The following is a 21,580-nucleotide window of genomic DNA, read 5'->3' as shown; positions in this document are numbered from 1 at the left end:
GCTCCGTGTGTTCAAGTTAGCCAAATCATGGCCGACCTTGAACACGCTCATCAAGATCATCGGGAACTCCGTAGGGGCGCTGGGGAATCTGACCTTCATCCTGGCAATCATCATCTTCATCTTCGCGCTGGTTGGCAAGCAGCTCCTGAGCGAGGGATACAGAAAAGAGTGCAAGCGCATTGCTGCCCAGGGGGAGCCGGGCCCCCGCTGGCACATGATGGATTTCTTCCACTCCTTCCTCATCATCTTCCGCATCCTCTGTGGGGAGTGGATCGAAAACATGTGGGCCTGCATGGAAGTGGGCGAGAAATACATCTGCCTCATCCTCTTCCTCACCGTGATGGTGCTGGGAAATCTGGTGGTGAGCTGTGACTCCATTTGGTCCGGGGTGGGGGGGGGGCCTGGCATGCCTGAGTCTCCCCAAAATGTCTTCAGCTTGCATGATTGTTTGTTTTTTTTTTTTAATTAAAAAAAATTTGATGCAAAGGTCCTGGGGCTTGAACTCAGGGCCCAGGCGCTGTCTCCTGAGCTTCTTTTGCCTATGGCTGGTGCTCTTCTGCTTGAGCCATGGCACCACTTTGGGTTTTTTGTGATTAAGTGAAAATAAGGAACGGGAGGCCCAGGGACTGAGTTCACGTCCCAGCTTGAACTGGTGGCTCACACCTGTCATCCCAGCTACTCAGGAGGCTGAGATCTGAGGATCGTGGTTCAAAGCCAGCCTGGGCAAGAAAGTCTGTGAGACTCTGATCTCCAATGAACCACCAGAAAACCGGAAGGGAAACTATGGCTCAAGTGGTAGAGCACCAGCCTTGAGCAAAAGAAGCTCAGAGACAGTGCCCGGGTCCTGAGTTCAAGCCCCATGACTGACAAATAATAATAATAATAATAGGGCTGGGAAGGTAGCTCAGTGGTAGAGCACTTGCCTTGCATGCCTGAGGCCCTGGGTTCGATTCCTCAGCACCACATAAGCAAAAAGAAAAAAGCCGGAAGTGGCGCTGTGGCGCAAGTGGTAGAGCGCTAGCCTTGAGCTGAAGAGCTGAGGGACAGCGCCCAGATCCAGAGTTCAGGCCCCACGACCGGACCCAAAACAAACAAAATAATAATAATAATAATACTTTAAAGATAACAACTGGGACCCAGGACTGGCCCAAGCCTTCTTTCTTGTCCCTCATGTCCCTTCTCTTAAAAAGCTCATCCTCCCCTCTTGTGGAGAGCATGGCCCTGAGTCTCATCACATGCTTCATGGCAGGGCATTCTGGAACGTTCTCTGGACCCCCTATCACATGTTCTCTGGGTATCTTGGAGAAACCCAACTTGTGGCTGTCCGGCTATCCCACACGGAGCAGGCAGGTCCAAGATGGCGCTCCACGGCTTGATGTCTCCCATCCACTCTTCCTCCTTCAGGTGCTCAACCTCTTCATCGCCCTCCTGCTCAATTCCTTCAGCGCTGACAACCTCGCGGCCCCCGAGGATGATGGAGAAGTGAACAACCTCCAGGTGGCCTTGGCACGGATTCAGACATTTGTCCATCGCATCAGGCGGGCCATTGGCAAATTCTTCAGGCGGGCCTGTCGTTGGGGCTGGCCCAAGGCACGATCCAAGATGGTGGTGAAACTTCCACTGTCCACCAACAGCTCCAAGATGGAGAACCCCCCTGCTGTGGACGGTGTGCTGGCCAGCTCGGACCTGCCCACGCTTGGAGATCCCAGGAACCAACACGGCGACTTCATCACCAACCCAAGTGTGTGGGTCTCCGTGCCCATCGCTGAGGGGGAGTCGGACCTGGAGGAAGAGGATGGTGAGCAGGAAGCTCAGAGTTCAGGACAGGAAATGAGTCCCAAGGAAGTGGAGGTAAGTGTTGGTTCCTCCCAGGGGGACAGCCGCCCGGAAGTGGGGGAGGGACTTCTGGGGAGTGACTCAGGGTAGGAAGGAAATTATGGGAGTGAGGGAGGGTGGGGAGAGAGAGACATTGTCCCCAGGATGCTCTTTGTTTGAAGAACCCCTGGGGAAAACGATCAGCAGTGAACTTGACATCCAGAAAGCTTGGAGATCATTGGCATTCATGGTGCCTCAGTAAGTCCTGGAAGAAAAAGAACTTCAAATTCCCCAGGCAGGGGAAAGGGGGGAGCCAGACTCAGAATTGCTTTTCCAACAGCTGTGCTTTAGATATGGCCCAGCCCAGGCTCTTAGACATCAGAGGTGAATTGTTTTATATGGAACAAATAAAAAATGGCATCCAAGGAAGGCATCATGGTCACATGACTCCCTGACAGAGCCTTTCCTGCTGTGGCATATCCTAGGAAAATGATATGATTTTCTATGTGCCCATGCTGTGGCTTGAACTCAGGGCCTCAAGCCCTCCCTTGGCACTTCCACCCCCCCCCCCCGCCCTTGAACTACTCCTCTTCTTCTGGCTCTGTGGTGGTTCATTGGAGATAAGTCCCCTGGATTTCCTCACCCAGGGCTGGCCTTGAACCTCCATCCTCAGATCTCAGCCTCCTGAGAAGCTAGGATGACAGGCAGGCGTGAGCCACACCGGTACCCGGCTGGACATTTCTTTTGGCATCAGAGAATCAAAGGCATCTTTCAGTGCTTTCCTGGCGTACATTTTCCCACTCCTCTGTGCAGTTGCTCACAGCTTTAAGCTGGGACCTCGGCCCCCAGGAACCTGTCCTGGGGCTTCAGGGCTTGGTGGCTCTGGGCCTTGTGGAGGGTGAGAGTTTCTGTGGGGCCTGTAGGACACGCGCAGCCTGGACAGATGCCAGGTGCTAAGTGGCGTCAGACAGCTGTGCTTGGAGTGCTCTCTCTCTTTCTCTCTCTCTCTCTCTCTCTCTCTCTGGTTCTTAATAGCTGTCCCTGAGCTTCTCGAAGCTGCTCTTATCGTCTGCCAGTTGCTGCATGCCTGTCTGAGTAGCAGCTGAAGGCAGGGCTTGCTCCTCCCCAGGATGGCGGCCTGCCCCACGGGGGCCATGCAGAGTTATGTTGGGTCCTGAGGGCTGGGCAGATGGTCAAGTTCATGACCAGTCTGACTTGCAGATGGGTTGCAGTCAGTGCTCATAGCTGATAACCGACGAAGCCGGCCGGCCTCTGCCAGAGAACTTATGAGTCGTAATCTATGGGGCCGTGGCCGTGGGGTGTATGCAGGGCAGTGTGAACTGGGGTCACACCGTCCCTCTGGACACTGGCAGGGTAACACAAGGCACAAGGAAGCGGACATGGGTGGTGTCAGGAAGAGGGTCCCGGGAGGGTGGGCGGATGAGCAGAGAGAGGAAGGGTGGGTGAGGGCGGTGCTGATGGTCAGTGTCCACATGGAGCTGGGTAATTTGAGGGGTGGGGGAGGGTGGAAGGGGGGACACTGACCAAGACACATTGCCTTGTACCCCGACATGTTGAACTGAGGCCCCCTTCCATACAATGACTTAAAGATAATTTTTTAAATTATATGTGGCTACATGTAATTCCTGAAATATTATATATAAATGTAATTCCAGAACTATTCATTATATATAATTGCATACATATAGGTAATTATATGACCATGCAAATATATAAGCATATAAGCATTTCAGGTTACATAAGTTTATTATATATGATATATAATATACAATATAATATATGATATATAATTTATAAATTAAATACATTTATATACTTTTAATTATAGTTAATTATATAATTATAGTTAATTATAACCATAATTATATTAGCTATCTACATTAGAAAATTACATAAATTATGTCATCTAAGTATATATTATATTGTTACATATATTATGTTACATATAATTATATACATACATTATATATTACATATTTTATATATAATATGTAATTTATTTACATAATTTAATATATACATATTTATGGACATAAACTATATATTATATGTAACTGTAATATATACTGTATAACTTATGTATATAAATATAATGTGTAATGTTATACATACTTATATATAAATATGTATTCAGTTATATATAGCAATTATAATTATTTACTAATAAATATAAATGTAGTATTTAAAACTTATTATATTACTTATAAATATGATGTATTCATTATGATTGAAATATCATTCTATTGCATATGATAATTATAATTATATATCCAATAATTACATGTGGTCATATATTATAAATATATAATATATGCATAAGCCTATAACACGCATATATGCTTATTGAACACCAATGAAGTCAACCTTTCCTTCTCAATTTTTGCAGTCAGGGAAAAATGTTCAGAGAGATTAAATAATTTGCCTCTGGTCACACAGCATTGAAGTCATGGAGCTAGGTGTTAAACACTAATTTACCTCGTTGGGGAGTCTTTATGCTTATTTCATGCAAATTATAGATAGATGTGTGTGTGTGTGTGTGTGTCTGATGAGTTGCATAAATAAGATCCTTGGCTCTAGTCTTGTGCAAAAGCTCCTCAGCTCTGGAAGTGACCAGCTCCAATTGGCTCAGACACCTAAGCTGGGACTCTCTTTCACTGGCAGGAGCAACAGCAGCAATTTGGGAGCCAAGAGGATCACCTGGCCTGTAGGAGCCCAGGGTCTGGGTCATCCTTTGAGGATCTCGGCCCATTCCCGGGGGGCAAATGGACAGACAAGGCTGTTCCTCAGGTCCCTGCTGAGGTAAGTGGGTTGGACAATAAAGGATGGACCCCAGAGAGAATATTCCAGAATAAAACCCAACCAAGTAGCCTCACTTCACATGCTGGGCCTTTTTCACTCCCTTCCAATGTTCCATACAACATTGACAGACCCTCCTCAAGCTGTGGGTCCTGGAGCCAGTTCCCCAGCCTCTCTGAGCCTTTGCTTCTTTGCCTGTACAGCCGCAGAGGGTGTTGGGCCCAGTAGTGCACGCCTGTAATACCAGCTGTTCGGGAGGCCGAGATAGCAGGATCTCCCTTCAAATCCAGTTCGAGATGGGAAAATCCATTAAGGCTCTTCCTTCTAACTCACCACCCAAATGCCAGATGTGGAGGTGTGGCTCAAGAGGTAGAGCACCTGCTTTGAGCCCAAAGAGCCTGATCAGAGACAGCTCCCAGGTCCTGAGTTCAAGTCCCGGGGCTGACCCAAAAAGTATACTATCTTTTCTAGCCACTGTAATCGATTTGATTTTTTTTAGTTTCTCTTATTGCTATTATAAAGTAATGGACAGCGGGGTGACAGTCCCAGAAGTCAGGAAACAAGCACATTTCCTCTTGGACCATGTCCCCACCCACAAGGTATAGAGTTCATTCTCCACATCCCGTCCAGTGAAGACCAGGGCTGCCTCTGTTCACCCTCCATAACCCCCCCCCCCATTTCTGTGCCCCGTAGGAAAGAGGACATGGTGTCGGGTGTCTCTCTGAGCCTGGCTGACGTCTCCTCACACCACTTGTGCTAGGTCCATCCAGTTCCCTGCAGATGACGTAGTGTTATTCTCTCTGGTGGCTCTGTGAGATTCCATGACGGGTCAGAATTTCACTTGACACCCGGCCCGTGGAGTGTGTGGAGCTGGCGTGAAGGGCCAGAGATAAGGCAGACACCATCCATTCCCGGAATTATCTGGGTCCTCCCGTGTGAGGAATGCCAGCTCAGAGCTGTCCACCCACCACTGCCTGCAAGCCCAGCCCTGGCCAGCCACGGGCCGTGAGGGAGATGAAGGCCACAGGGACGCCCACCCTTGGGTGCAGGAGGCCTATCTCCTTGAACTTAGGGCCTGGGCATTGTCCCTCAGCTCTTCAGCTCAAGGCTGGTGCTTTACCACTTGAGCCACAGCGCCACTTTGGAATTTCTGGTGGTTCATTGGAGGTGTGAGTCTCACGGACTTTCCTGCCCCAGGCTGGCTTTGAACTGTGATCCTCAGATCTCAGCCTCCTGAGTTGCTAGGATGACAGGCGTGAGGTGCTGGTGCTCACTTGGCTTGTATGTGGGGTCTTACTCCTTGGCTAGGCCTGCGTGGCTGGAATGGCAGGCACCTGCTCCTGAACCCAGCTAGTGGTTGAGGTAGAGTCTCCTGAATTCTCCCTCCTTTAGGCTAGCCTGGGAATCACTGTGACCCCCCCCCCCCCCCATCCTGTCTCAGTTTTCTCTCTGCCTCCCAAGTCGCTGGGATTACAAGCTTGACCTACCACACCTGGCTGCCGTTTCTTGTATATTCTCTTCCTCCCTCCTCCGTGTTTGCAGGACACAGTCCCTGGGTGTTGGTTTTTGGTGGTTGTCTTGTGGGTTGTTTTCTATTGTTACTGTTGTTGTTGTTTCCTGACCGCCGTGGTCCCTCGGGCAGGCTGGGAATTGTCTATTGGTGACCGATGGGGACCCACTCTGCCATTTGCATCCATTAAGCCCAGCCCTGGGGTTTACTCATGGAAGAGTGGCTTGCACTCCTAATTGACGTTCTTCTGGAAACATTAAGGGGCTGTGGCTGGCCGGAGGAGCCAGGCCCGACCCAGGGCACAGCGCCTGTTAAATGTTCACACACACCCCAGCCTGAGCTTGTCCTTAATGGGTATAATCACAGGGCCTCAGCTCACCTGCCAGGGCTCCCATTGGAGGAGCAGCTTCCCTCCGGGCCCGGCCCAGCTGAGGGGTCCCCCAAAGCAGAAGTGCAGGTGTCCCAGGCCTGGGACCTGAGGATATGGGTCCTGCTTCCTCCCCTTCTTCCTCTTTCCCCTTCTCTTCTTCCTCCTTCCTCCCCCTCTTCTTCCTCTTCTGCTCTTCCTCTTCCTCCCCTCCTTCTTCTCTTTCTCTTCCTCCCCCTCTTCCTCCCTCTTCTCTCCCCCAGGAGCCTTGGGCTCTCACTCAGCTTCTCTGCTCAGCATTGGCACTCTACTCCTCAAGCCATACCCTCATTTTCTTTGAGGTGATCCACGGGAGATAAGAGTCTCTTGGATTTGTCCTGCCTGGGCTGGCTTTGAACCATGATCCTCCCGATCTCAGCCTTCCTTGTATCTAGGTGATCTTGGGGGGTCCAGGCCTGTCCAGGCCTCCCCCCTCCCCAGCCCCCCATCCTCACACCCGCCCACAGCTCATGTCCCCTGACCCCAGGCTCTGACCCACAGGAGGCGGATGACGTGAGCAGCTCGGAGGGTAGCACGGTGGACTGTGTGGACCCTGAGGAGATCCTGAGGAAGATTCCTGAGCTGGCCAACGACCTGCAGAAGCCGGAGGACTGCTTCCCGGAAGGTAGAGGAGGCCACTGCAGGTCTCACATGCGTGGTGTGGGCACACGTGTGCCCGGCTTCAGGTCGGTGCATACCTCTGTGACCAGGCAGTCAAACCCCGGGCCTAGGCCCAGGAAGGCTTTGGGGTTAAAGGTGTCCCAACCCGGTGCCTCTCTGAGGCTCACGGCCTTGGAAGATGGATGCATTAGATGTCCGTCCTCAGCATCCCTGGCCAGAACCCTCACTGTGAATTTGTGTGTTGTGTGTGCCAGTCCTGGTGTGCGCGTATGCGTGTGTGCATGTGCTGGTCCCGGGGCCTGAACTGTCCTTGAGCTCTTTAGTGTGTGTGTGTGTGTATGTCCATCCTGGGGCTTGAACTCAGGGCGCTGTCCCTGAGCTCTTGTGCTCAAGGCTGGCACTCTACCACTTGAGCCACAGCGCCACTTGAGGCACACTTCCGGTCTTCTGGTGGTTCATTGGAGATCAGAGTCTCACAGATTTTCCTGCCCCGGCTGGATCCTCAGCTCTCAGCCTCCTGAGTGGCTGGGGTAACAGGCGTGTGCCGCCTGAGCCCCATGACTGGTGTGAGTGGGAAGGGCAGTGGCAGGAGGATATTCTCTATTCCCAGAAGGAATCTCCCTGCTGGGTGATTTCCTGGCAGGGCTGGAGTGGAAAAAGAAAATTAAAACAGAAAAGATCTCAAGAGATCCAATGAACCACAAAAATCCAAAGTGGTGCTGTGGCTCAAGTGGTATAGTGCCAGCCTTGAGCAAAAGAGCTCAGGGACAGCACCCAGGTCCTGAGTTCAAGCCCCAGATCTGACAGGCACACGCGCGCGCGCACACACACACACACACACATGCACACACGTGCGCGCGCGCTCAGGAACTGACTCCTCACCTCTCCCTGCAGGCTGTGTGCGGCGCTGCTGCCCGGGCCTCCCCGCAGACCCCGCCCGCTGCCCGTGGGCCTGGCAGGTGCGCAGAACCTGCTTCCACATCGTGGAGCACAGCTGGTTCGAGAGCTTCATCATCTTCATGATCCTGCTCAGCAGTGGGGCCCTGGTGAGGCCTGGCATGGCCCCACCACCTCCCTCCCAATGCAAACCTCCAGGATCCACGCATGGAGGCCGGGGCTGGAGCAGCGGGCTTGCCCTGAGACCCAGGCCCACCGTCCTCCACGCAGGCCAGGAAGGGCAGCCTGGGTCTGCTCCCAACTACTCCCATCCGCTCCGCTCCGCTCCGCTCTGCTCCGCAGCGGGGCCTGGGCGGCCCTGCCGCCGCCTCCCTCCCCACGCAAACCTCCCCTGGGCCTTGCTGTCCCCTCGAGCCCTGTCCCCCTTGGGCCTGGCTGTCCCCCCTCCCCTGTCCCTCTCCCAGGTGGACACTCGGGTCCTGCACAGCCACTGCCCTCCAGAGAGCCTAACAGACTTGCACTGAATTTAGTCTTCTCTATGCTTTTGAGTGCTTTTAATAATAATAATAATATGAACTTTCCCTTGACCAAAATCAGAGGCAAAAAATAAAAAGCCTTCGAAATGATAGAAAAAGGTAAAAGGAAACAAAAAATTAAAAATATCATCCCTTTGTCTAGCACGCCACAGAAACTCATGTGGAAAAACATTCTGGAATATATTCTTGCTTGCTTTCTTATTGGTAGAAGATATACAGAGTATTGGATATAGATGTGATGTATTTTATATTATATATTAGAACATATATTTACATATATGTTATTCCTATATCTGTCTATAATATGGATATATTAATATATAACACAGATATATATATTAATTATATATTTTTCTTTTTAAAATTTTTTTTTTTTGGGTCCGGTTGTTGGGCCTGAACTCTGGGCCTGGGCGCTGTCCCTCAGCTCTTCAGCTCAAGGCTAGCACTCTACCACTTGAGCCACAGCGCCACTTCTGGCTTTTTTTCTTTTTGCTTATGTGGTGCTGAGGAATCGAACCCAGGGCCTCAGGCATGCAAGGCTCTACCACTGAGCCACCTTCCCAGCCCCCACAGATATATATTATAAAATATTATTAGGTATGTATTTACCTATATAATACATAGATTAGATATACATTATAAGATATCTGTCTATATTATACATGTATATTCATATATAACACATATATTAGCTATATATTATATTATTATTGGATATATCTACGTATCTACCTAGAATGGGCTCAGCTCTTAGCTGGCACATACATACAGATATGTAACTATGTTTATATATTATGTATTATATTTGTATCTATATAATAGTATATGTGTGTATATATATCTATAATAGTGTGTATGTGTGTATATACCTGGAAGCCGGGTGCCAGTGGCTCATGCCTGTAATCCTAGCTACTCAGGAAGCTGAGATTTGAAGATCTAGGTTTAAAGCCAGCCCAGGCAGAAAAGTCCATGAGACTCTTACCTCCAATTAACCACCAAAATGCTGGACATAAACCTTTGGCTCATATGGTACAGCACCAGCCTTCAGTAAGAGCTAAAAGACAACACCCAGGCCTTGAGTTCAAGCCCTAATACTGGTGCGCGCGCATGCGTGCGCGCACACACACACACACACACACACACACACACACACACACAAAATCTGGGCAGTTTGTAATTTCTCAATATGTTTTTCTCTAGAAAATATTCACATGTATCTCATTTAATAGCTACAATATATTCCAGGATAGAAATGTGCCATAATTTATTCAAGCAATTCCCATATTTACTTTGTGTGTGTGTGTGTGTGTGTGTGTGTGTGTGTGTGTGTGTGTGTGTGTGTTTGCCAGTACTAGACCTGGGCTCTGTACCTAAGATTTTTTTTTGTTCAAGACTGGTGCTCTACCACTCAAACCACAGCTCCACTTCTGACTTTTTGGTGTTTAACTGGATATCAAAAAGTCCCACAGATTTTTCCTGCCCAGGCTGGCTTCGAACCACAATCCTCAGAGCTCAGCCTCCAGAATAGCTAGGATGACAGGCACAAGCCACTGGTGCCCAACACAAGTAAATCTACTTTTACATTTCCCTTCCCTTGATTACCAGTGATCTAGAACCTTCTTTCTTCTAGAGTTTTCTGGGTGACTCTTACTTTTTCCCCATTCTTTTTTGCATTTTGTGAATTACCTGAAGACATCCTTTGATAGTGTTTATTATTACTTCTCAAACGAAGCCACTTTGGCTCATACCCAAAAATCCAATTGGAGAAAGTCTCCTTGCTCGGATTGCATTTAGCAAACCCTGTACAATATCCGAGACTATCCACGCTTCTGTTCCCTATAATAAAGTCTTGGCTTATGGCCCACCAAAGTTTTCCCACTCTCCACCTTGTCTCCCCAGGGCGGAGAAAAGAAAAGCACTGAGCAAGCTGGCTGATAGAGACACTCTCCCCAAGACTGCAGGCAGAGCTGGAGGGGGCTCCTGGCCTGGAGTGTCCATCTGTCCATCTGTCTGTCCATCCGTCAAGGCAGCTTGCTCTTCTCTCCTCTCCTCCAGGCCTTTGAAGACTGCCACCTGGACCAGAAGCCAGTGGTGAAGGCTTTATTGGAATACACGGACCGCATGTTCACCTTCATCTTCGTGTTTGAGATGCTGCTCAAATGGGTGGCCTATGGCTTTAAGAAATATTTCACCAATGCGTGGTGCTGGCTGGATTTTCTCATTGTTAATGTGAGTGGCTCTGGGTAGAGCAGCCCCATTGGGTCACCATTGTTGATGTATGACTGGATTCATTTTATTTTATTTTATATTTTTGTCAGTCGTGGGGCTTGAACTCAGGGCCTGGGCACTGTCCCTGAGCTTCTTTTGCTCAAGGCTGGTGCTCTACCACTTGAACCGTAGCGCCACTTCTGGTTTTCTGGTGGTTTATTGGAGATAGGAGTCTCATGGACTTTTCTGCTGGGCTGGCTTTGAACCGTGATCCTCAGATCTCAGCCGCCTGAGTAGCTGGGAAGACAGGTGTGAACCACCAGCACCTAGTTTAATGACTGTTTAGTGTCCAGGAAGATCCTTAAGGGTATATATATATATATATATATATATATATAATTTTATTGTTATGTTAAAGGTGATGTACAGAGGGGTAACAGTTATATGAGTCAGGGAAAGAGTACATTTCTTTGTAGACAATGTCACCCTTGAAAATATTAAGAAAGAAAGAAGGAAGGAAGGAAGAAAGGAAGGAAGGAGGGAAGGAAGGAAGGAGGGAAGGAAGGAAGGAAGGAAGAAGGGAAGGAAGGCAACCCAGTACCTGTCATGCTAATTTCTCAGGAGGCTGAGATCTGAGGATTATGGTTCAAAGCCAGCCCGGGCAGGGAAGTCCATGAGACTCTCATCTCCAACAAACCATCAGAAAACCAGAAGTGGTGCTGTGTGGTTCAAGTGGTAGAGCGCCAGCCTTTGAGCAAAAGAAGCTCAGGGACAGCTCCCAGGCCCCGAGTTCAAGCCCCAGGAATGACAAAAAGAAAACAAAAAGAGATAGAAATGGGAGCTGAGTGAAAGGGTCTCTTCCTTTCCCTGGGCTGTTTCTCGAATCCTGTGCTTGTGTTCTCTGCCTGCCCCCAGATCTCACTGGTGAGCCTCATAGCGAAGATCTTAAAATCCGATGTCCGATCCATCAAGGCCCTGAGGACTCTCCGTGCCCTGCGGCCCTTGCGGGCTCTGTCTCGATTTGAGGGCATGCGGGTAATACCCAGCTCGTACCTTCTCTGCTTGGCAACCTTTAGTACCTCAGTGTGTGCCAGACCTGGGGTTTGAACTCAAGACCTAGACCTAGGCGCTGTCCCTGAGCTTTGGTGCTCAAGGCTGGCGCTCTCCCACTTGAGCCACAGCGCCACTTCTGCTGTTTTTTGCTGGCTTGTTGGAGATGAGAATCTCACAGATTTTCACCTCACCTAGTCTCAGCCTTGCTGCTTCCTGACGTTGCCAACTAGCTGAGGTTCCATCCTCATCTTCACCATCCTGGGTATCTTGTGTCTCCGTCTCCTGAGCGCTGACTCCCATTTTCATCATCAAGAACACCTTGAGTGCTGGGAAGGTGGCTCAGTGGTAGAGCGCTTGTCTTGCATGCATGAGGCCCTGGGTTCGATTCCTCAGCACCACATAAGCAGGAAAAAAAAATCCAGAAGTGGCGCTGTGGCTCAAGTGGTAGAGTGCTAGCCTTGAGCTGAAGAGCTGAGGGACAGCGCCCAGGTCCAGAGTTCAGGTCCCACAACTGGACCCCCCCCCCCAAAAAAAAGAACACTTTGAGTTCTCCATCTTTCCATGAGCACAAATGCGCTTCTGCATGTGCGTGTGCATGCATGCATGCTGCACACACACCAGCACTGGAGTTTGAACTCAGGGCCTTCCCTTCCTGCTTAGATTTCATTTATTCCCTCAAGGCTGATGCTCTACCACTTGAGCCACCGCTCTGCTTCTGGCATTTTGCTGGTTCATGGGAGATCAGAGTCTCACGGACTCTCCTTGTCCCCCACCCCCACCCCGGGCTGGCTTGGAACTGTGATCCTCCAGATCTCAGCCTCCAGCGTCACTGGGTTGACAGGCGTGAGGCACGGCACGTGACAGGGGTGGCAGATGTGAGGCTGCAGGTGGTTTTCTCCATCCCTCCCCTTAGGTGGTGGTGGACGCGCTGGTGGGCGCCATTCCCTCCATCATGAATGTCCTGCTCGTCTGCCTCATCTTCTGGCTCATCTTCAGCATCATGGGCGTGAACCTGTTCGCAGGCAAGTTCGGCCGCTGCGTCAAGCAGACAGACAATGGATTCTTGCTGGTGAATTTGTCGACTGTGGACAACCTGTCCGATTGTCGGGAAAAGAACGACACTGGCCACTTGTTCTGGGTCAACGTGAAGGTCAACTTTGACAACGTAGCCATGGGCTATCTCGCACTCCTACAGGTGGTGAGTCGCCCAGGTGGCCGCTGGATCTCCTCCTGGGCCCTGCAATGGGTGGAGAACCCTGATACTCACCCACAGGGGCACAGATGGAGTGGAGGGCCAGCACTGCATTAGAGGTGAGGTCCATCTCCAGGACTACAGGCAGCACAACTTAGCTAGGCAATCTTGCTGGAGAGTGTGGTGTCACAGGGGCTACATTGAGATAAGTCAGAACTGCACCAACAGGAGATAAGGCTGGCACCAGTCGCCTGAGCTACTCGGGAGGCTGCGATCTGGAGGATTGCGGTTCAAAGCCAGCCTGGGCAGGAAAGTCTGTAAGACTCTCATCTCCAATGAACCACCAGAAAACCAGAAGTGGCGCTGTGGCTCAAGTGGTAGAGCGCCAGCCGAGCAAAAGAAGCTCAGGGACGGCATGCAGGCCATGAGTTCAAGCCCCAGGACTGGCAAAAGAGGGAAGGAAGGAAGGAAGGAGGGAAGGAAGGAGGGAAGGAAGGAAGGAAGGAAAGAAGGAAAGAAGGAAGAAGGGAAGGAAGAAGGGAGGGAAGGAAGGAGGGAAGAAAGGAAGGAAGGAAGGAGGGAAGGAAGGAAGGAAAGAAGGAAGGAAGGAAGGAGGGAAGGAAGGAGAAATGGAAGGAAGGAGGGAAGGAAGGAGGGAAGAAAGGAAGGAAGGAAGGAGGGAAGGAAGGAAGGAAAGAAGGAAGGAAGGAAGGAGGGAAGGAAGGAGAAATGGAAGGAAGGAGGGAAGGAAGGGAGGGAGGAAGGAGGGAAGGAAGGAAGGGAGGGAAAGAAGGAAGGGAAGGAGGGAGGGAGGGAGGGAAGGAAGGAAGGGAGGGAAGGAAGGAAGGGAGGGAGGGAGAGAGGAAGGAAGGAAGGCAGGCAGGCAAGAAAGAAAGAAGAGAGAGAGCGAGAAAGAGAGAGAGAAAGACTTAATCAAGAACACCAAATGCCTTTGTTTGCAGTTCATCCCACAGCTAAGTATCTAGGTGCCCCGCTCCTTGCCACATTCTAGAAAGTTCCATATCTTTAATAACATTCTATTCTGCTCCGTTTGTTTCATGTGCCTTTCCTGGGGCTCAGCACCTTGCCCTTAAGCCTTCTGTCACTCAAGGCTGGTGCTCTACCCTTTGAACCACGGCACCACTTCCCTCCAATATTTTTTGGTGGCCCCTTACCTGAACCATGATCCTCCAGATCTCAACCTCCTGCGTTACCTAGGCGTGAGCCACATTGGGGCGGCTTTCCTTCTGCATGAGGTACAAACCAGCTCACCCAGTCCTTCTCCAGTCTCGTTGCCACGAGCACCCATGGAAGGTCCAGTATGGATGGCTATGGGCCCTGAGTGTTCTCTGTTCCTTGTCTCCAGGCAACTTTCAAAGGGTGGATGGACATCATGTATGCAGCCGTTGATTCTCGGGATGTGAGTCTTTGTTCACCGTGCCTGCATCCCACCTTCCCTCTGTCTGTCCAACCTGTGTTATTCTGCACCTGAGCTAGAATGAACACAGGGACCAGTCACCTGCCTTCCGCTGCCAAAATGTCTGTCTGCTTTTCTTTACTTTTTAGTCCTATTTTTATTATTTATTTTGCTCGGTCGTGGGGCTTGAACTCATGGTCTGGGCGCTGTCCCTGAGCTTCTTTTGCTCGGCTGGTGCTCTACCACTTGAGCCACAGCGCCACTTCCAGTTTTTTTTTTTGTGGCTCATTGGAGATGAGAGTCTCATGGATTTTCCTGCCCTGGGCTGGCTTTGTACTACAGTCCTCCAGATCTCAGCCTCCCAAGTAGCTGGGATGACAGGTGTGAGCCATGGGTGCCTTGGCAACTTGCCTGGTCTTTAACATCAGTTTCCTACCCATCCACCTTCTCCCTGTGTTCATCCTTCTATGGTCACAGGTGGACAGCCAGCCCTCGTGGGAGTACAATGTGTATATGTATTTGTACTTCGTCATCTTCATCATCTTCGGTGGCTTCTTCACACTGAATCTCTTTGTTGGGGTCATCATCGACAACTTCAATCAACAGAAGAAAAAGATAAGTGGAACATGTACCTGTGTGTGTGTGTGTGTGTGTGTGTGTGTGTGTGTGTGTGTGTGTGTGTGTGTTTGTGCATGCATGCATGTCCATCCTGGGGCTTGAACTCAGAGCCTGGGCGCTGTCCCTGAGCTCTTTCACTCAAGGCTAGCACTCTACCACTTTGAGCTATAGCTCCACTTCTGGTTTTCTGGTGGTTCGTTGGAAATAAGAGGCTCACCGACTTTCCTGCCCAGGCTGGTTTTGAACCACAATCCTCTATATCTCAGCCTTCTGAGTAGCTAGGATGATGGATGCACCCAGTAGGGTATATATCTTCTCCTTGAGCCCTACTCATAAATCTTTTCCCTGGTCCATCCTACCATCTAGGCAGCCTCTCTGAGCTCCTAGGAAATTAAAAGCCCACTTTGCTTTATAAAGAGATCCAAGCAGAAAGTCAATCCCAGATGGTCAAGACCAATCCACTGCTCTGTCATTGATTGTTAACACCTAGGCAAGATTCTCCATGCTCCTAGGCTTGGTGTAACATTTTCATTTTTATTTTTTAGGAGGGGGGAGTGGGAGAAAGAAGGTTAAAATGATTCTTAAGCTCTAATAACAGCCATGTGTCCCCTCATACCTAGGGGGCCAGGATATCTTCATGACAGAGGAACAGAAGAAATATTATAATGCCATGAAAAAGCTGGGATCCAAAAAACCCCAGAAACCCATTCCTCGGCCCCTGGTGAGTCCCCCCCCCAACCCCAACCCCTCATTTTCCTTCTAGAAGCATGCACCTAGGCCTGGACTGGAAAGGGGGAAGATCTGGCTGAGGGGAGGAGATTGGGGTTGAGTCTGAAGAGGGGTTCAAGAACAGAAAGGTTTATAAGAAGCATTGCAGGGGGCTGGGAAGGTGGAAGGTGGAAGGTGGAAGGTGGTAGAGCGCTTGCCTTGCATGCCTGAGGCCCTGGGTTCGATTCCTCAGCACCACATAAGCAAAAAGAAAAAAAGCCAGAAGTGGCGCTGTGGCTCAAGTGGTAGAGTGCTAGCCTTGAGCTGAAGAGCTGAGGGACAGTGCCCAGACCCAGAGTTCAGGCCCCACGACCGGACTCCCCCCCACAAAAAAAGAAGCAGTGCAGGTCTTTTTTGGTGGAAATTGCTCTACTACGTGCTTCAGTTTGGGGGAGTGGTAGGAACTACAGCAATTTTAGGGTGTAAGTCCAAGAGTAGAAGCAGATTATATGGATGGTAGGTCCCAAGAGAAGAATGAAACATTTGTGTAATTCTTTTTTTAAAAGAAGTTTTCTGCCAGGCACCGATGGTTCATGCCTATCATCCCAGCTCCTCAGGAGGCTGAGATCTGAGGATCATGGTTCAAAGCCAGCCTCAGGCAGGAAAGTCTGTGAGATTCTTATTTCCCATGAACCACCAGAAAACTGGAAGTGGCGCTGTGGCTCAAGTGGTAGAGTGCTTGCTTTGAGTGAAAAAAGCCTAGCTAGAGTGAGAAAGATATGAGTGGAAATCTCAGGACTGGTGACACACACATACTCACACACACACATACACACACACACACAATACACACACACACACACACACAGAGCAAAAAAGAAAACAGGGTGGGGGAGAGGTTCTAAAGGACAACAGCCACTAACTAAACGTGAATTAATTCATTAATCAATTAATTAATGGATTAATAGATGAACCCACCGATGGCTTAATTAGTTCATTAATGGACTAATTGATGAACCCACTAATTGATTAATCATTTATTAATTAATTAATTAGTTAATTAATTGATTAACAATTGATTATTTGATTAGAGGATGGATTCATTAGCTAGTTGACTCATTACTGGATTGGTTAGTTAAATGATCAATGAATTAGTCAATTGAGGGATTCGTTAATTGGTGGGTTAATTAATTAATTGGTAGATTAATTTGTGGGTTGATTAGTTGATTGGTAGATTGATTAGGTGATCTGTCAAGTCGTGGGTTGGCTGGTGGGTTAATTGGTCCATTAGTTTGCTCGTTAGTGGATTGATTTGTTAATTCATCGATTAGTTGGAAGTGAGATGCTGGTGGCTGGGCTGTGGCTTCTTCCCAAACGTGGAGCAGACAGGAAAGGAGAAAGGAGGAATGTGAGCGACTCCTGGGGGGCCAGCTCAGCCTTTTTCGGATGTTTGGCCTTCTGAGCACTCCAGATCTCTGGGAGGCCCTGACCTCCACCCCAACCTCCTCTCCCTAGAACAAGTACCAAGCCTTCGCCTTCGACGTGGTGACCAAGCAGGCGTTCGACGTGAGCATCATGGCGCTCATCTGCCTCAACATGGTGACCATGATGGTGGAGACGGACGACCAGAGTGAGGAGAAGACCCGGATCCTGGGCAGGATCAACCAGTTCTTCGTGGCGGTGTTTGCGGCCGAGTGCGTCCTGAAAATGTTTGCTTTGCGGCAGTATTACTTCACCAACGGCTGGAACGTGTTCGACCTCATCGTCGTTCTGCTCTCCATCGGGAGTAAGGAAGAGAGACAGGCCTGGTGGCCTCACTGGAGGGAGTCTCTGGCTGCTCTACCAACACTTGAGGGCCAGCCAAGTCTCCTTTTCCTATGTGCCGGTAGTGGGGCTCGAACTCAGGGCCCTTGGCATTTTTTTTAACTCAAGGCTGGCGCTCCTCCACTCCAGCCACACTTCCCTTCCAGCTTTGGGCTAGTTCATTGGAGATAAGAGTGGCTTGACATTTGTCTGCCCAAGCTGGCTTTGAACTGCTGGTCCTCAGATCTCAGCCTCCTCACTAGCTAGGCAGGAGAGTTAGGTGCCTGACCTAACGCTCTCTTTCTTTTTTTGTGCCAGCCCTGAGGCTTGAACTCAATGCCTGGGCATGGTCCCTAAGCTTTTGTGGTCAAGGCTAGTGCCCTACCACTTGAACCACAGCTCCACTTCTGACTTTTGGGGATGCTTAATTGGAAATTAAAGTCTCACTGACTTTCTTGCCCAGGCTGATTTCAAACTGTGACCCTCAGATCTTAGCCTCTTGGGTAGCTAGGAGAATGGGTATGAGCTACTGCTCCTAGTTCTGTGTGTGTTTGTTTTTTTTAAAGAAGAGCCTATTGTTCGCAACCTCCAAAAAGTATCTTAAAAGATTTCTGCAGCCATGTACCGGTGGCTCATGTCTGTCATCCCAGCTACTCAAGAGGCTGAGATCTGAGGATCACAGTTCGAAGCCAGCTGGGGCAGGAAAGACGATGAGACTCTTCTCTCCAATGAATCACAGAAAACCAGAAGTGGTATCATGTATGGCTCCAAATGGAAGAGCGCCAGCCTTGAGCACAAAGAAGCTCAGGGACAGTGCCCAGGCCTTGAGTTCAAGACTCAGGACTGGCAAAATAAATCAATAAGTAAAAATTCCACTGGAACATAGACGTTCTTTATCTTTCCAGCCTTTTTTTTCATCATTAGGGTGTAAGGCTATGACTGACCCTGAAAAGCCCCTCGCTTGGCCCTGGCCCCCCCAATTCAAACACAGCTGGGAATGAAAGAAACCAATTAAAGCCATTATTCAGCCAGCTGGCCATTCAAAGCCATCTTGCTTTAGCTGCCATGTGGCTCCATTTCTAGGCCCCCTCTTATAATTAAGACCCGGCTGTGTATAATTATCTAGGGGGGAGGGGGCCAAGGGAATGTGTGCGGGGAACGGTGTCAATCTTCACAGTAGGAAGTGTGGAGATGGGTCATAAGGAAATCCTGGCCTTCCTCAAGCACAGAAGCCAAGATGGAGAAACAGGCATGCCTGTCTTCGGCAAAAACAAGCAAACAAAAAGCCAGGGTGGGTGTCCTATTAGGAATAAAGCATTGTGGGTATGTGAAGTAGACTATAATCATTTCCAACCACCCTGGGCAGTAGAACATAAGAGGGGGCTGTTTACCGGGGAACACGGAACTGTTGTAAATGTGAATGGCGGTCACAGTGCTGTGCCCGTACATGCGCACATTGTAGATTGACCAAAATAAGGGTCCAGCATGGGTGGCTCACACCTGAGCTCTGAGGACACTCTTATCTAAAATTAACGAGCAAAATGCCGCAAGTGGAAGTGTGACTCAAGTGGTAGAGCACCACCCTCGAAGGAGAAAGGTTCACGGACAGCTTCCAGGTCCTGAGTTCAAATGCACCAAAAAAAGCGGGGGGTGGGGGGGAGATCAGGAGGGAGTGTAAGGAAATGTGATCACAGCCAGGGACTGACGGTTGCCTTGTCTCCTTCTTCCTAGGTCTGCTGTTCTCTGCCATTCTCACCTCCATTGAAAACTACTTCTCCCCCACGCTCTTGCGTGTCATCCGCCTGGCCCGCATCGGCCGCATCCTCCGGCTCATCCGGGCCGCCAAGGGCATCCGCACCCTGCTCTTCGCCCTTATGATGTCCCTCCCGGCCCTCTTCAACATCGGCCTGCTGCTCTTCCTGGTCATGTTCATCTACTCCATCTTCGGCATGGCCTCCTTCCCCAACGTCCGGAGGGAGGCGGGCATTGACGACATGTTTAACTTCCAGACGTTCGCCAACAGCATGCTGTGCCTCTTTCAGATCACCACCTCGGCCGGCTGGGACGGCCTCCTCAGTCCCATCCTCAACACCGGGCCTCCCTACTGCGACCCCAATGTGCCCAACAGCTGTGGCTCCCATGGGGACTGTGGGAGCCCGGCCGTGGGCATCGTCTTCTTCACCACCTACATCATCATCTCCTTCCTCATCGTGGTCAACATGTACATCGCCGTCATCCTGGAGAATTTCAACGTGGCCACGGAGGAGAGCACCGAGCCGCTGGGCGAGGATGACTTCGACATGTTCTACGAGATCTGGGAGAAGTTCGACCCCGAGGCCACGCAGTTCATCGCCTTTTCTGTCCTCTCTGATTTTGCAGACACCCTCTCCGGCCCTCTGCGAATCCCCAAGCCCAATCAGAATATCTTACTCCAGATGAACCTGCCTTTAGTCCCCGGAGATAAGATCCACTGCTTAGACATCCTCTTCGCCTTCACCAAGCACGTGCTGGGCGAGTCCGGGGAGTTGGACTCCCTGAAGGCCACCATGGAGGAGAAGTTCATGGCCACCAACCTCTCGAAAGCATCCTACGAGCCCATCGCCACCACCCTTCGGTGGAAGCAAGAAGACATCTCGGCCACTGTGATCCAAAAAGCATACCGGAACTACGTACGGCACCGATCCTCCGTCATCTCCCGCACGTCACATGCACCCAAGAACCCAGAGGGGGGCCTGTCGCCCTCGGGTGAACACGACGCTGCCTTCATGACCCAGGGTGCTTGTGAGCTCCCCGACAAATCCGCCACCACATCGGCCACGTCCTTCCCACCGTCCTATGACAGTGTCACCAGAGGCCTGAGTGACAGAGCTGGTGGGAGCACATCCAGCTCAGTACAGAATGAACTGGAAGTGACTTCCCCTCAGCCCTAGCAAGGGGCTTCTGGCCTGGATAGAGCCATCCGTTCCTTGGTCCAGCGATCCAGAACTCCTGGCCGCCCGCGACCAAAATCCCTCATGGTGACAAGAGTCGGAAGGCTAGATTTTTTTAACTCCAATGTGATATCCATGATGAATTAGAATAACAGATAATAGGCCGGGCTACTTGTGGCTCACGCCGGTCATCTCAGCTACTCAGGAGGCTGAGATCTGAGGATCATGGTTCAGAGCCAGCCCCAGGCAGGAAAATCATGAGACTCTCATCTCCGATGAACCACCAGAAACTGGAAGTGGTGCCATAGATGGCTCAGAGTGAAAGAGCTCCAACCTTAAGGACAAAAGCTCAGGGACAGTGCCCAGGCCCAGAGTTCAAGTCCCAGGACCAAAAACAACAAAAAAGCTCTCATGCCAACAAGAGATCCAAGTCTAGATTTTGATCTCCAATAGGATATTCATGATGAATTAGAATAACAGGTAATGGGCCGGGCCCCTGGTGGCTCACACCTGTCATCCTAGCTACTTAGAAGGCCGAGATCTGAGGTCTGAGGTTCAAAGCCAGCACCAGGAGAAGGGAAGTCCATGAGACTCTGATCTCCCATGAACCACCAAAACGCTGGAAGTGGTGCTGTGACTAGAGGGGATAGAGCTCCAACTTTGAGCAAAAGAAGGTCCAGGACAGTGCCCAGGGCCCTGAGTTCAAGCCCTCAGAATAAATAAATAAAAGTTAAATGCCTTTATTTATTTAGTTAAATGACTAGAAAACATGGAGGCAAAAAGAAATGAATAAATACAATAAAGTTATGCCCTACTTTAAAGGTTAAAAAATAAAATCTCTTCATTGATTTTGTGAAGGTGGAGGGGCGAAGGGACTAGGACCAGAACTTTGACTTCCAACACAAACTTCTCAGGACTGGAAACTTTCAACAAAAGCATGGCAATGACCTTGTGGGAAGGTCAGGCATTGTCTCCTTGGAAAGCCACTTCTAGAGGCGGCCATGTTTAGTTAGGATTTTTGCATGACTGCATGTTGAAAAGCTCCTGAT

The 21,580-nt window shown here is 50.0% G+C and overlaps 1 protein-coding gene across 1 annotated transcript in view; it reads left to right on the top strand.

The window, feature by feature from the left end:
- Scn10a (sodium voltage-gated channel alpha subunit 10) overlaps nt 1-20,531 on the top strand; it is a 39,972-nt gene extending 19,441 nt beyond the window's left edge. Inside the window, exons 15-27 of the mRNA XM_042671155.1 lie at nt 2-361; nt 1,405-1,851; nt 4,498-4,635; nt 7,050-7,173; nt 8,064-8,215; nt 10,658-10,831; nt 11,726-11,845; nt 12,777-13,061; nt 14,422-14,475; nt 14,950-15,091; nt 15,711-15,811; nt 17,314-17,584; nt 19,333-20,531. Of these exons, the coding sequence (XP_042527089.1) occupies nt 2-361; nt 1,405-1,851; nt 4,498-4,635; nt 7,050-7,173; nt 8,064-8,215; nt 10,658-10,831; nt 11,726-11,845; nt 12,777-13,061; nt 14,422-14,475; nt 14,950-15,091; nt 15,711-15,811; nt 17,314-17,584; nt 19,333-20,531 (3,567 nt within the window). The remainder of the gene's footprint in view (nt 1; nt 362-1,404; nt 1,852-4,497; nt 4,636-7,049; nt 7,174-8,063; nt 8,216-10,657; nt 10,832-11,725; nt 11,846-12,776; nt 13,062-14,421; nt 14,476-14,949; nt 15,092-15,710; nt 15,812-17,313; nt 17,585-19,332) is intronic.
- The last annotated feature ends 1,049 nt before the right edge of the window (nt 20,532-21,580 follow it).

This window comes from Dipodomys spectabilis, unplaced genomic scaffold (genome assembly GCF_019054845.1).
Source record: "Dipodomys spectabilis isolate Male_0828 unplaced genomic scaffold, ASM1905484v1 ptg000603l, whole genome shotgun sequence".
Taxonomy (NCBI): Eukaryota; Metazoa; Chordata; class Mammalia; order Rodentia; family Heteromyidae; genus Dipodomys; species Dipodomys spectabilis.
The sequence above is the reverse complement of the archived record's forward strand: the minus strand, read 5'-3'. Positions and strand labels throughout refer to the sequence as shown.